At 38.5% G+C, this 14,836-nt stretch overlaps 1 protein-coding gene across 3 annotated transcripts in view; it reads left to right on the plus strand.

Moving 5' to 3' along the window:
- wdr11 (WD repeat domain 11) overlaps positions 1 to 14,836 on the plus strand; it is a 99,116-nt gene that overhangs the window by 10,743 nt on the left and 73,537 nt on the right. For 2 of the 3 annotated variants that reach the window (XM_048551068.2, XM_048551070.2), the window contains exons 2-4: positions 1,258 to 1,369; positions 8,238 to 8,391; positions 13,298 to 13,471. In XM_048551068.2, coding sequence (XP_048407025.1) covers positions 1,258 to 1,369; positions 8,238 to 8,391; positions 13,298 to 13,471 — 440 coding nt within the window. Of the gene's footprint in view, positions 1 to 1,257; positions 1,370 to 6,201; positions 6,288 to 8,237; positions 8,392 to 13,297; positions 13,472 to 14,836 lie in introns of those variants that run through there. The other variant, XM_048551069.2, reaches the window with a different exon arrangement.

Here is a 14,836-nt window from a genome sequence, read left to right on the forward strand (position 1 = left end):
AGAATTGATTTGCCCTTTAACAAAGAATTTCAATGGCCTCCACACAGGAGTTCTCACATTCTCCCTTGTGCAGCTATGGTAATAATTATTTTTTCTGTAGCGTGATCAGAATTAGACATCTGCATAATGGAAAGATTTATTTTCTCATTTTTTGAGTGAATTTCAAATAATTTTCTATGAGGAAATGGCAAACCCCAGTGATCAATCTAAACAGTGCTTTGAACTCGACAGTAATTTTTGCCGAGAGAACACTTTGCATCCAAGATGCCTGAAGGTGCCAAGCCCACCACTAAAGATAAACTCTGGGTTGGCACTGCTGGTTTGAGGTGGTAATGCTGTCTTCCTCATGTTGCTATGAAGAGATTCTGTTCTCACAGTGATGCAAAATGATAATGTCAGTTCCTGTTCTGACTGGAAGGCTACAAGGAGAGAGAATTTCGATGGAAGCCACCTTACTAGGGATCAACATGTGAGGCTTAATTTCAGTGCAGTGTCAACCTGGGTTTAAAGTGATCTTTAGAGTTCCTTTGGACTTACTGGACATCTTATAATGTAAAGTAGAGACTTTTTTTTAATGCACAGGAAGGAGTTCAAACTTTACTGTTCATGAACTGTTCACATGTTTATTAATAAATGTTTAGTGTTTTCAGGCAATTTGGAGTTCATATACGAAAATGCTGCTATCTGCAAGCCACACTTCATGGTTCTAAGGCTGTTAAAGTGCAGTGTGTATTGTGAAAACAGAAGGAAATGCCATTTTGAAAGACTTTTTTTCTGTGAACTATACAGCCTGAATTTATCAAAGCTCGACTTGTTTTATTTGCCATGTTGTTCTGGATGAGACTAACATCTGTAAATCAGCATAGAAGATGAGAAATTAGAAGAGTAGGCTGTTATAAGAACACAAAATAAAGGACCAGGAGTGAACCATGTGGCTCTGCTCAGGTCATTCAGTATGCTCGTGGTGGATCTTCACATAAATCCCTAAGTTATATCGTGTAATTTACTACCGGAAGGTAATTGAAAAACTAGAAATGCAACCATGACATCTTTTTTACGTCTGTGGTTGAATCCAGGTATTTATGTCTTTTATGCATAGGTATATGTTATGTGTAAATAATTAATGTTTGTTTGATTTGGAGGTATAATTTTGAAGAAAGTTTTATGCTTGGATCAGTGAAACATTTTTTTGGGAATGTTTTATATGCTGTGTTGTTTTCTGTCTATAAGTAATTAATTGTACCTATTTTTTTTCAGGGGTTGGCAAGGTTTAATTGCCCATGGTTGTCATTCACTTGTATTGATTATTGATCCAAGCACATCACAGACAATTCAAGTTTTGGAAAGACACAAAGCAAATGTTGTGAAGGTAATCATGATTGTTCACTGTTTGTATTAACTTGTAATTATTATTGCACATCCATTATCAATGATAAATTTGGTTCTTCTCCTTTCTTCCCAATTAAAACATGACCTTTTAGAGAGGCTGTTAGTTAGATTTGAAGTGGATCTGCCAAAGTATTATACATAATCATGCTAATGATTACATTCACTGAAATGGATCCTACTGTTTGGCAAATGTTAAAACAAAACAAATTGGCAGTTTATTTAACATAAAAAGCTTTTAAAGCACACTGCTCCTTTAACAATTTATTACTCAGTACTTTCACTTTCTATTTTAGAATTTGTAAGAAAACTTCCAGTTTTACTAGTGACACTTTGTTAAGAACATATGTGCATAAATCACTGAAGCTGTGCCGTCAGGTTGTGAAGGCCATTAGTAAAACATATAGCATCATTTGCTTTACAAATAACAGCTTTTAGTATAAAAGTAAGGGCATTAGGGTGCCAAGACACACTTATTATTTTAGCAGGGGGACAATGTCTCAAAAACTTAAGCAATATATGAAGCAAGTGTCTCATGCTGCTACTTTGCTCTAAGCATGAGTCATATTGTCTAGTATTAAGATGCAGCCATCAAGCTTAAATCATATTCTGTATTTAGCACAAGTGAGTAATGTGATATGCGAGTTTCAATGTCAATGTGATGCCAGGTATTTAGGCTGTATGTTCCAATGACTGGTAGACTGTGTCAAAAAAAACATGCCCCTTAAACTTAAATAAAACAAAGAACTGTAGATGCTGGAAATCTGACACAAAAGCAGAAATTGCTGGAGAAACTCAGCATTTCTAATAACATCTATGGAGAAAAAAATGAGTTAACATTGAGTCAAGTGAGCCTTTAGAACACCATGCGACTGTGTGCTCAACCAGCCCGTGCTTGCAAAATTCAGGGATAGTGTCCAACATTTGTTGCGGGGAACAGATGAACCCCCCTGATAATTAAAACCAAACTATTCGGAGAGGCTTGCCCCACCTTGTAACTTGTTAGAGGAAATGTGGGAAAATGGTACAGCCACTCTTTTACAAAGGGGATGGTTAAATGAAATGAAATTCCTGTAACTCACTCTACAATCAACAAGTAACAATATATTTATTTAACTCTAACAGTAAATAAATTAACAGAACTACTAACAAACCAAACAATTTCTCCTTAACTACTAACTATTCCAGAAATAAACAAAATTCTAACGGTATGCTGTTTCAACAAATACAAGTTCCACTTATATAAACCAAATTAATTAAAAAAAACTAACATTTAGTATCTTGAAATTGCCACCAGGATAAGTCTTCTAGAATGTTCTTTGCCTTCTCTGCTGCCATCCAGTCAGGGCGCCTTTCTCCTTCAAATTCTTGTGTCAAGAATATTAGATAGAAGTGTCTTGGAACCTTTATTTAGATGATGCTTACTCTGAGAACTTAGAGAATTCTGTGACGGCCGATGATTCTTTCTTTTATAGCTAAGAGCTGTTCTCTTGGCAGATAACTGTTGACTCTCACACCGATTATTTTATACCCTTAATGATCTGTGAATTTGCGACAATAAGATTGGTCCAAGGTTGTCAAAACCATCAGATTTAAACTTAATTGGGCTTTGGTATCTAGGGTCTGGTTTAAATTAATTGCTAAATTCAAAAACCTGTTTGTCTTGGTGAAAATGCTGCTTTGTCTGCTAACAGTATAGCTTTTTGATACAATGTTTCAATTTCAAGAACTCTGCATCTGCTACTGCCTGCAGACTTTTTTTTCTAAAATGAGAAAAGCACATCTTTTAAAGGGACCGCACACTTTTGATCCCCCCTATCATTTTTTTCAAACAAGTTCTAACATCCCGCCTTCCAATTCACAAGTACTATACTAACTTTGCAACGCAGTAGATCTGCTATTGGATTGCATTTAATATATCATCCTTACGGTGCTAAGAGTTACTCCAGAGACCAAGATTAGGTTTGCAGTGTGATTCATTTGCACCTTTTTCACTGATGAATGGCATTGGAAATAGCCAATCCTTGCTGCATCCACATGGCAAAATCTGACCAATCAGATTTGACTTGCCCTTACTGAATTTGAACAGTTACCTAAGAAAGTAAACAGTTGTAGCTGCATCTACATGACAGCCTTAGTCCAACTAATCATCCCCCTCTTCTCATGCTTTTTAAAATGTTGCTTCCTTTCTAAAGTTAACTTGGTGCATTTTCATCCTAGTAAGTGCAAGGCAAAATGCTTCAGCTTCATGTGTCTTTTTAACAATGTTCAAAGAAGTTCTGTTAAGCTTCTATAAAACACTGGTTCTCGTCAACTGGAGTGTTGTGTCCAGTTCTGAGCACCATACTTTAGAAGGATGTGAAAGCTTTATGGACAGTGCGGAAAACATTTACAAGAATCATTCCAGGGGTGAGGAGCTTCAGTTATGTAGAGAGAATGGAGATGTTGGAGTTATTTTCCATGGGGAATAGAAGGTTTAAAGGAGATTTGATGGTGGTATTCAAGTCAGGAGAACCCTGGGCAGAGTTCATCATGACAGATTGCTCCCATTGATGGAAGAATAGAGAACAAGATGGTATGGGCTTAGGATAAATGTCATAAGGAACAATGATGACACGAGGAGGACTGTTTTGATGCAGCGAGAGGTTAGGATCTGGAATGTAGTTGAGGCATATTTAACTGAGGTGTTCGAGGTTGTTCTATTTCGGATAAGAAGCCATTTCAATCTGTAAGTTTAGAGTACAAACACACAAAGTAATGGTACCTACACAATAAGTGCCCACTCAACATTCCTATAAAAGTTAGGGGTTGCCCCTAAATCCTGAATGAATTCTTAGTAGAATGGTACTATTGAATTAAATAAGCCAAATATCCAATCTGAAGCTGAAAATTTTCTTTTATAAGTGTGGAATCTCATTCCTTCAGATTTTAGTTTTTGTTGGCAATATTGAAACAAAATTGTCCTCAGATGATTTTACATTGAATTAAATATTCAGCCTTAGTTTATCGTTTAAGAATCTGCATGTCTTAGTAATTATCCTTAAATTTGATTGAATAAAGTGATGTACAATTTCTTCCCCTTTTGATAGATCCCTGCAGGGGGTGTCAAAGAACAAAGAGCAAAGAAAATTATAACACAGGAACAGGCCCTCGGCCCTCCAAGCCTGTGTTGATCCAGATCATCCATCTAAACCTGTCGCCTGTTTTCCAAGGATCTATATCTGCTCCCTGCCCATTTGTGTATCTGTCTAGATACATCTTAAATGACACAATTGTGCTCGCCTCTACCACCTCTGCTGGCAACGCGTTCCAGGCACCCACCACCATCTGCGTAAAGAACTTTCCATGCACATCTCCCTTAAACTTTTCCCCTCTCACCTTGAAATCATGACCCCTAGTAATTGAGTCCCCCACTCTGGGGGGGCAGGGAAGAAGCTTCTTGCTGTCCACCCTGTCTATACCTCTTATGATTTTGTAGACCTTAATCAGGTACCCCCCTCAACCTCTGTCTTTCTAATGTAAATAATCCTAATCTATTCAACCTCTCTTTATAGATAGCGCCCTCCATACCAGGCAATATCCTGGTGAACCCCCTCTGCACCCTCTCCAAAGCATCCACATCCTTTTGGTAATGTGGCGACCAGAACTGTATGCAGTATTCCAAATGTGGTCGAACCAAAGTCCTATACAACTGCGACATGACCTGCCAACTCTTGTACTCAATACCCCATCCTCTGAATGAAAACATGCTGTATGCCTTCTTGACCACTCTATCCACCTGCGTTGCCACCTTCAGGGTACAATGGACCTGAACACCCAGATCTCTCTGTGCGTCAATCTTCCCCAGGGCTTTTCCATTTACCGTATAGTTTGCTCTTGAATTGGATCTTCCAAAATGCATCACTTCGCATTTGCCTGGATTGAACTTCATCTGTCATTTCTCCACCCAACTGTCCAATCTATCTATATTCTGCTGCATTCTCCGACAGTCCCCTTCACTATCTGCTACTCCACCAATCTTAGTGTCATCTGCAAACTTGCTAATCAGACCATCTATACCTTCCTCCGGATCATTTATGTATATCACGAACAACAGTTGTCCGAACACGGATCCCTGTGGAACACCACTGGTCATAGTTCTCCATTTTGAAAACTCCCTTCCACTACAACTCTCTCTCTCCTGTTGCCCAGCCAGTTCTCTATCCATCCAGCTAGTGCACCCTGGACCCCATGCGACTTCACTTTCTCCTTCAGCCTACCATGGGAAACCTTATTAAATGCCGTACTGAAGCCCATGTGTACGACATCTACAGCCCTTCCCTCATCTATCAATCTTGTTAATTTCTCAAAGAATTCTATCAAGTTGGTAAGACATGACCTTCCCAGCACAAAACCATGCTGCTTATCACTAATAAGCCCATTTTCTTCCAAATGTAATTAGATCCTATCCCTCAGTATCTTCTCCAGCAGCTTCCCCACCACTGACGTCAGGTTCACCGGTCTATAATTACCTGGATTATCCTTATTACCCTTCTTAAACAAGGGGACAACATTAGCAATTCTCCAGTCCTCCGGGACCTTACCCGTGCTCAAGGATGTTGATTTTGACTTCTATTAGCCACAGACTCCAGTGCAAAGGCCATAGAAAGCCTGTGGGACGTGGGATTGCAAGGCATGATTGGAACTCTTTGTACTCTGACCACAGAATCCAGGCTTTCATGTTCCTCCAAGTGCTTTAATTTTCACGAGTTATGAGTTAAAATAATTTGCAGATATTTATCTGTCAGTGCTATTTTATGTTTATTTTATCTTTAGTTTCTGGAGGTAATCTTGGAATCAGTATTTGGTGGAAAATGCTGAAAACATTGAGTGAGTCAGGCAGCAACTTTGGAGGGAGAAAGGTATGGGCAATATTTCTGTTGGTGCCTTGAAATATTTACCCTGCATTCTTTTGTCCAGGATTGTACCTGGCTACTGAGTGATTCTCATATTTTCTGTTTCCATTTTGAGATTGCCAGCATTTTGTTGTATTTTGCCTATGTTTCAGTTTTTGGCACCTCACAGAAAGCAGTTAATGTGGTTTTGAAAAATTACTAGTCAATATTCATCAACTACTAATCAGATTTTAATTATGCATGTCATCAAGTGGCTATATTTTGCAGCATGCTTGTCATTTAAACAAAGCTAGTAATTAATAGATTTGATTGATTTTGTGCTGTTTAATTATGTGTATTCTGAGCGTAATTTGCATGGTTGAAAGAAATGTATGAGCTAGTGAAGGATGTGACAAATGAGCAGCAGATGGTAGCAAAATTGTTTGCTTGTACTTCTGCAACTCTTATGCTCAGAGCTATCGGTTTAAATTGAAAGTTTGTTGAAAGGTAAGTGAATATTCTGCAAGAAAGTAGAGTTGAATCAGTTTGGAATGAGGAGGAACACCTGAAGAATGTTGGGTATCCCATTAGTGGAAAAGCATTGTCAAGGATAAACGTGTTCTCCGGTTACTTTTCAAAGGGATCTGCAGCGTCAAAATGTGCATTAAGGATTTACTAATTTGTGGCCTATTCACTGTTAGTCTTAGGGAGAGCAGGGAAAATCAGTAAAGTAGCATTACTTAGGAAGTTGCCTTTGATACGTCAGTATGAAATTTGCCACAAATGGATAAATCTTTCCAAACATTAAGATGACAAATTTCATGATTATTTTTGATCATTATTAAGGCCCAGGCTGTTTTGCTATTGACTTACCCATAAAGTTTTAGGGGCTGTAATGTAATATCCATCCTGGATCCTTCACCATGTTTAGGAAGTAAAGAATGCATCAAATATGAATGTTATCAATCTGGTTACTATGTAGAAGTATGCCGTACATTCTTTGGAAACCAAACGTGTCTTACTTAGAAGACCTGGTCTGGACAAATGTCAGCTAGGAAGGCAACATGTTCACTAGACAATGAAACAAGACTCATGGGGAAAACGTGATGGGATTATAATTAATGCTGTTGGACATACGATTCTCTTGTCTAGCTGTCCTCTCCATATAATTAGTCCAAAACAATAATCTTCATTAGCTGCCGCACAGGAGCTGAATTTTTTCTATTCGTTGAATTGATGTCAGTTTGCCATTTGAATTTTGGAGATGGTGTGTATTATTGTGTTGATGTTAATGCTTTTGATCTAAATCGGATTTGGTCAGATTACTTTTTATTATGAAATGCCTATTCTTTCATTTTTGCTATGTTTGTAGCAGTGTATGGAAGTGTATGAGAACATTTTTATTTTATTCATTCAGGTGATGTGAGTGTTGCTGGCTGGACATTATTTAATACACATCTCTAATTGCCCCATAAGAAGCTGGTGGTGAGCTGCCTTCTTGTCCAAACCAGAACAAAGCAGTCCGTTTGACTTTCAACCCATCCCCACTTTCAACATTCACTCACTTCACCACCAATGTAGAGTGATAGCAGTGCCTATCACCTACAAGATGCACTACAGCATCTCACCACTGTTCCTTTGACTATGGCTTCCATGACCCCTGCCATCTAGACTGGCAAGGGCAGTGCACGCATGGGGGAACCACCACCTACAAGTTACATTGCAAGCCCCACAACATTCTGACTTGGGAATACACTCTCCCACCATATTCCCCGCTGCATCACCCCTGAATTGCAGCAGTTCAAGAAGGCAGCTCACCACCAACATCACCTTGAGGGCAAAAGGTGATGGACAATAAATGCTGGCTTCACCTATGATGCCCATGTCCCATGAACAAATAAATAAAAAAGATGCCGTTTGACTCAGTTCTGTGAGCATTTTCATGTCTAATTTCGGTGCCTGCTTTAATTTGCATAGGTAAAGTGGGCTAGAGAAAACTACCACCATAGTATTGGTTCTCCCTATTCCCTACGTCTGGCATCAGCAGATACTGTAGGAAAGATCATTGTTTGGGATGTTGCTACTGGAGCAGCTCGATGTGAGATTCAGGAGTACACCAAACCCATTCAAGGTAAGAGATTGAAGTTGTAATAAAAACTGATGTGCTGCAAGCCTACTGAGGTTTACATAAATATTGCGTGATGGCTTTGTGGAAGTTGATTATACTCTACTGAGCCAATTTTTTTAATTGTACAGTGTTGAAGTTTTCCTGACATTGATCTTCACAGCTGTCTGCAAAAGTCTAAACTTATAGTCCTTGCCACGGCAAACCATTTACTTAAAGCCCTTCAGCTAATTCTCACTATTTCTTTGTTAGAGTGATTTACTTGATGGCTGACCAGTTGAAGTTAAATAGTGCTAGGATGTCTTTGCTGATAAGATAGAACGACAGAGCCTTTTAATTTGTTTTTGGACTCTCAGATTCTTACCTTCAGTTGAATTTACAAGTAATTTACTTGTATGATGTTTGAAAAGATTAATAGTTCTCCAGTTTTATTGTAACAATCTTGGCAGATAGAAGCTTTCATTATTATGATAGAACCTAGTGTGCTAAGAGACAAAGCCAAAGTATTCGTGAATGCTTGCAGCCAAAAGAATTGTGTAGAGAATCCTATTCTGGATTTTATCCAAGATATAAACATTTAGATTCCAATATACAGCTATACTGGTGGTATAGTAGACAGTTAATAATGGTACCTAAGATTATAAAGAGATCTTGATCAATTGGGTCGCTGGGCTGTGGAGTGCAGATGGAGTTTAGTATGACAAACGTGAGGTGTTGTATTTTGAAAATGTTGGTTTATATGCAGAAGATAGCGGAGTCGGAGGGTGTAGGGAGTAAATGATAGTTGGAGCTAGAGCCCAAAGAGAAGAACAGTTGGACAGACAAAAGAGTAAATGACGACCTGGCTGGGAGGGTGAATAGCTGTTAATGGAGACAGTTAGTGGCTAACAATAGGTAGTGTGTGATGGCAGACACTGAGGTTCCAGTTGCCACTTTAACAAACTACCCAATTCCCTGCCGAACATCTCTGTCTCAGGCTTGCTTCAGTGCTCCAGAGAAGCTCAGTGCAAGCTGAAGAAACAACACCTCATTTTCCACTTGGGGATTCAGTACTGAGTTCAATAATTTTAGGGCCTGAGCTCTCCCACATCCTACACCCAATCCCACATTCCAGGCCTTGTTTTCACATAGTCTGCCATCACGAGCTACCTATTCTTAACCACTAACAGTTCCCATAAACAGCTATTCATTCACCCAACCAGATCGTTATCCAATTCTTGTCTGTCCAACTTTTCTTCTGTCTTTAAGCTCTATCTCCACCTATCCTGACATTGTTCCCTCACCCTATCTTCTGCATTTAAACCAACATTTTCCTAGCTCCCATCAGTTCTGACGAAGGGTTATCGGACCCAAAACATTAACTCTGGTTTCTCTTCACAGATGCTGCCAGACCTGCTGAGCTTTTCCAGCAATCTGTTTTTATTTCTGATTTACAGAATCTGCAATTCTTTAGGTTTTTAAGACTTGTTATTCAGCTTGTTGACACTCTGCTCACGCAATTTGTTGACACTCTTAATCACCTGGAATCATCTTGCCATTTTCTCTCAGCATGTAGATTCTGTGCCTGTGTGTTTTCTTCCACTTCACCTGACAAAGGAGAAATGCCCCAAAAACGTGTGATTTTAACTAACCCTGTTAGACTATAACCTGGTGTTGTGTGACTTCTGACAAGGGCGAGAAGAGGCTAGAGAGGGGAATGTGCAAATAATTGAGGTAGAGAATAATAATTTTGAATTTGAAGTGCTGCTAAAGGAGAACTATGCGTAGGGGTGATGCTTTAATGAGACTTGGTTCCATAGTTGTCTTACAGCAAGTTTGATGACTTTTAGATGGTCTGTCTCAGAATAGTTTCAGCTGTAATTTAAAAACAGGCAACATGTGTCACCATGTGATCTGTTTAGAAGTCCAAGGTACTGCTCCAAAGAAGGTATTTTGTTAGGTCAATTAATACCTTGTGCTGTGGCTTCTCCTGCCTTGGGAATTTGAGTCAGCTAACATCTTTGTGGTGGATCAAGAACTATCACAATAGAAAGATTTATTTTACATTTACCATATGTTTCCATCATCTTTTATAAGAAAAATGCCTGCAAACTTCTGTTTGTAGGCTTCGGTCTATACTTAAACAAAGAGATTTTGTAATTTCACAAGTTGCGTCGAGGTTCTTTCATAGATGCGATCAAAATGTTGCGGATGCTAGGGATCTGAAATCAAGAGAAGTGCTGGAGAAATTTAGCAGATTGGGCAACATCTGTGGAGAGAGTAATTTTTCGAATCTAATAATTCTTCTTCACATCCACAATACAGCGGTTTTTTCCATTCAGGTTAATATTTGATTAGGCATTTGTTGCAACTCAATTGAATTCAAACCAAATAACAAAAGTCAGATTGTATGGTGAAGCAGCTTAACAGCTTTTGATTTTACTTCTTAAAATGTAGCTCTAAAAACTTTTGATATTGTTAAGAAACTGACTTTCTAGATTCTCTAGTGTGGCTTCTTGGATGAAAACCAAGGGGAGGTGGTGATATAGTGGTAATGCCACTGGCCTAGCAATCCAGAATCCCAGGCCATTGTTCGTGAGCCAAATACCACCATGGCTGATGGTGGAATTTGAATTCAAATAAAAAAATCTGGAATAAAGAGCTAGCCTAATAGCGACCACTGCTGTCAATTGTCGTAAACATCAAGTTCACTAATGTCCTTTGGGGAAGGAAATCTACTGTCCTTACCTGCTCAAGCCTACACATGACTCCAGACCCACAGCAGTCTGGTTGACTTGTAACTACATCTGAGCAATCAGGAATGGACAATACATAGTGGCCTAGCCAGCGATGCTCACATTCTGTGAACAGATATGCAGTTCAACTGCATTTTCAGTTATGCATGTTTAGTTCTGGGACTGTTTTCATTCTTTATTAAACATATAATGGGTCATCGTGAATACACTAGTCACAGGACCCAGTATAGATCCCAAGAGAGAAGAATAACCAGGAATTTAGGGGAATTACTGAAGAGGTAGTGATGCAGAGAATCAGGAGCTGACTAACACAGGACCTGACGTTGTGGTTCTCAGCAGCAAGTAGGGCTGAGAAAAGCCATGGGAAGCTCAAAGGGAGTTGAGCTTCACTAGTGAGTCAGTGATGGTTCAAGGTCATGGAAGATGAGATTAAACCACAGAGAGGGGAGAGGTGTTCAGGCACTCCAACCCAAGGATTTCAGTAACAAAATCTTTGAGGTTGAACATATAAATCTGTCTGGAGGAAGACTGTTAACAAATTTGTTGTGACTTTATTGTCTGGTGCATTGCTGACAGATGTGTGGGATTGGTCTAGGTCATATTTGCCATTTAGTGTGTAAGGTAATCTGCAAGGTATAATAAATTGCATTACTTAGAATATGTCTTCATGTCAGGTAGGTGTGTCATCACATAGTCTTTAACCATCCTCATTTTGGTGTGGCCATTAGTTTGCTTTTTCCCCAGATCAGCGACATCAACAGCTACCAAACCAGAGGAAAAACTGCTGTTCTATAATTCTTTCAGTGCGCTTGTTTCAAACTTTCCACTATTGCTATCTGCTCACTGACCATTCCCTGGACAACGTAGCTGGTTGAATCTGGCATGCTGATCAACAATTTCTTACTATATCCTCTGTATTGCAAAGACCATGCATCTTTACCTTCATGAGGTTACCTAAACCAGCCCATCTGAAACTGAAACCCTGATCCAGACTGCGGACATCTCCAGATTCAGAACTTCTTCAGAACTGAAGAGTCATACTGATTCAAAATGTTAACTCTGTTTCTCCTTCCATAAATGTTGCCAAACCCACTGAGTTTCTCTGGCATTCTCCATGTTTGATCCATCAGCAACCTAATTTGATTCTAACCCCTAATTCTAATTGTTTCTGGCTTTGTGGAGTACTGATCAACCTGTTTATTACTTTAGTAATTTGGACAATACTGTGTTGGTTTTGTGTTACATTGCTCTATGTGGAGCATAATATATTTTTGTTGACAACAATTGAATAGCATGAATTATGGTTTTAGTCAATAAATGTTGATTCTTTGGAAGATCTAATGAGACTAGTCAGTAATTTGTCTTGTTCAGTGCACAATGAAGTGTGTAGAAAATGAACGAATAAACGTGTGACTGAGTTTTAGCAAATCAGAATTTTGACAAGCCTTGAAGTTGAGTGCCAAAACTGATTGATAGGCTTTTGCTGTGGTATTCAACTGAAAATGCTTGGTGTGATGTAACATTCTGTTAATGATATTACTCCAAGCTCGGGAGTCAGATAGTAAATGAAAACTGGTGGAAACTGTTCTAGTGCGAACACAGCTTTGCTGTTATTTGCTCCAGTGCAGTGATTGGGGTTTGATATTCTCAATCATGTTTGTACTTTGAGAGTTACTGCATGAAGACTTGAAAGAAACCCTTTGTTGAATGATTCGCACTAAACCTCTTAGGCATCCTGAACAGCATTGAAATGTTGATAATTCTGCAACATTTACCTGCTGTTTGCTTTTAATTTCCAAACAATATGTAGTAGCATGTTTCTGCAAATTTTGTGTATTCTTTGGGTTGGATAGAAAGGGAACAGTTTGTTTGTAGGAATTCTGCTATTAACTGCTAGACCTCAAATTGGTTAAAATAACATTCTCAGTCTTGTCTCTCACAATATCTTTCACAATCACCAGAGGCATATGTACCAATAAGGCCGATACACAATCAAATCAAGTCTGAAAGGTGATGGTGTGGTAAATAGTTCAGCCTCAATTATCTTTGATTTTTCAAATTTCAAATTTCATGGTTATGTTATTATGTGCTGCACTGTTTAAAGTTCATCTTTATGCCTGTGCTCAGTCCTAAAGAAACATTGTTATTGACATTTGTTGTCTCCTTTTTGTTAATAGACATGGAGTGGTTGTGGAACCAGGATGCCTCTCGAGACCTTTTGTTAGCAGTTCATCCACCAAACTACATAGTACTTTGGAATGCGGATACTGGTACAAAATTGTGGAGGAAAAGTTATGCAGAAAACATACTATCCTTTTCGTTCGATCCCTTTGAGCTGTCAAATCTCGCTTGTAAGTTGATTCCTCTTTCTTTCTGTCTAAATGAAAAATATTAATCTGGTGTATGCAATTGTATACAATCTTTTGGCATAGCAAGATTAAAACTTGATTTGCAGTTATGGTGGAACATGCTCCTCTCTCTGATTGCAATGATTTCTGTAGAAAAAAAGTATGGTTTTCTATAATTTTCTACAGTCTTCTAAAATTTAACAGGAGTGTAATTTTAAACCTTGAAGATTATAGAGACTGTCTGTATCTTGAGGATTTACAAGAAGATATTTTTCTACGTTTTTCTGTCATCCTTAAATGTATTTTAGAAGCTGTTTGTCTCCAGGTTATTCAATGTATCAAACAATTAAGGTGTCACAAATATTTGAATATGTAATGAAACATATCTGTTTTTGGTTTTTCAACTGCACAAAATTTGGAAATTATTCTCTTAGTGTTGCTGAAAATTTAGTCTATTTTTCTCCTTCCTCAAGTCTGACCTATGCTACCCTTATGACTCTAAAATGAGATGCAGATCGGGATGTATGGTGCAAGACAGTGTTGCACTACAAGTTTTGCATCATGGATCCATTCAGAAAAGAGCCATGTGCACTTGTACTTATTTTCTGCTACCTTTGGCTATGTTTAAAATGGAAGGACAGAAACTAGGAGCAGCAGTAAGCCATTTGGTGCTTTGAGTGTGCTCTACCTTTCAATATATTGTGGCTGATCTCTATCTCAGTGCTAGATTCCCACTTTCTCCTCGATTCCCATATCCCTCGATTCCTTTAAAATTCAAAAGCATCTATTTCTTGAACAATATAATGGTTAAAAGGAAGTTATTCATACATTTCTTACATAAGTCATTTATTTCAAAATCAGCATACCAGCAAAGTAACTGAAATATTACGAAAATTAATTTAAGCAGTATTTTGGTGATTTCTGCCTCCAGAAAAGGTATGTGATAAGATCAGTCAACGCATTTCTCTTTGGCCCATCTCACCCTTTTCCAAGCTAGCCACGTACTCTTTATACTGGTGTAAGAATGTGGATGCGCTTGCTGATTCCCAAAGTGCACACATACAAATATGTGCGGCCTTCTGGCTGAGTTTAGTTACCAACCCAGCCAGAATGTATGTTTTTCAAAATGCTCTGATTCTCACAGTGCAGATGGCAATCTATACTTACTTGTCTAAGTGTTCAGAAGAAATTTTTAATTTGGTATATTTCCTGCTTAAGAAGGATATTACTTGACTTAGTCCTGAGGTATAAACCAGTTGAAGATCAGAATGTCAGTTTGGGAGTATCTTGTGAATAGTGATCATTGTTTTGTAAACCTTAGATTAGTTAATTAAAGAAAAGAACAGGGTGAAAGCTGTGGTAAAATTA

Source organism: Stegostoma tigrinum, chromosome 20 (genome assembly GCF_030684315.1).
Source record: "Stegostoma tigrinum isolate sSteTig4 chromosome 20, sSteTig4.hap1, whole genome shotgun sequence".
NCBI classification, from domain to species: Eukaryota; Metazoa; Chordata; class Chondrichthyes; order Orectolobiformes; family Stegostomatidae; genus Stegostoma; species Stegostoma tigrinum.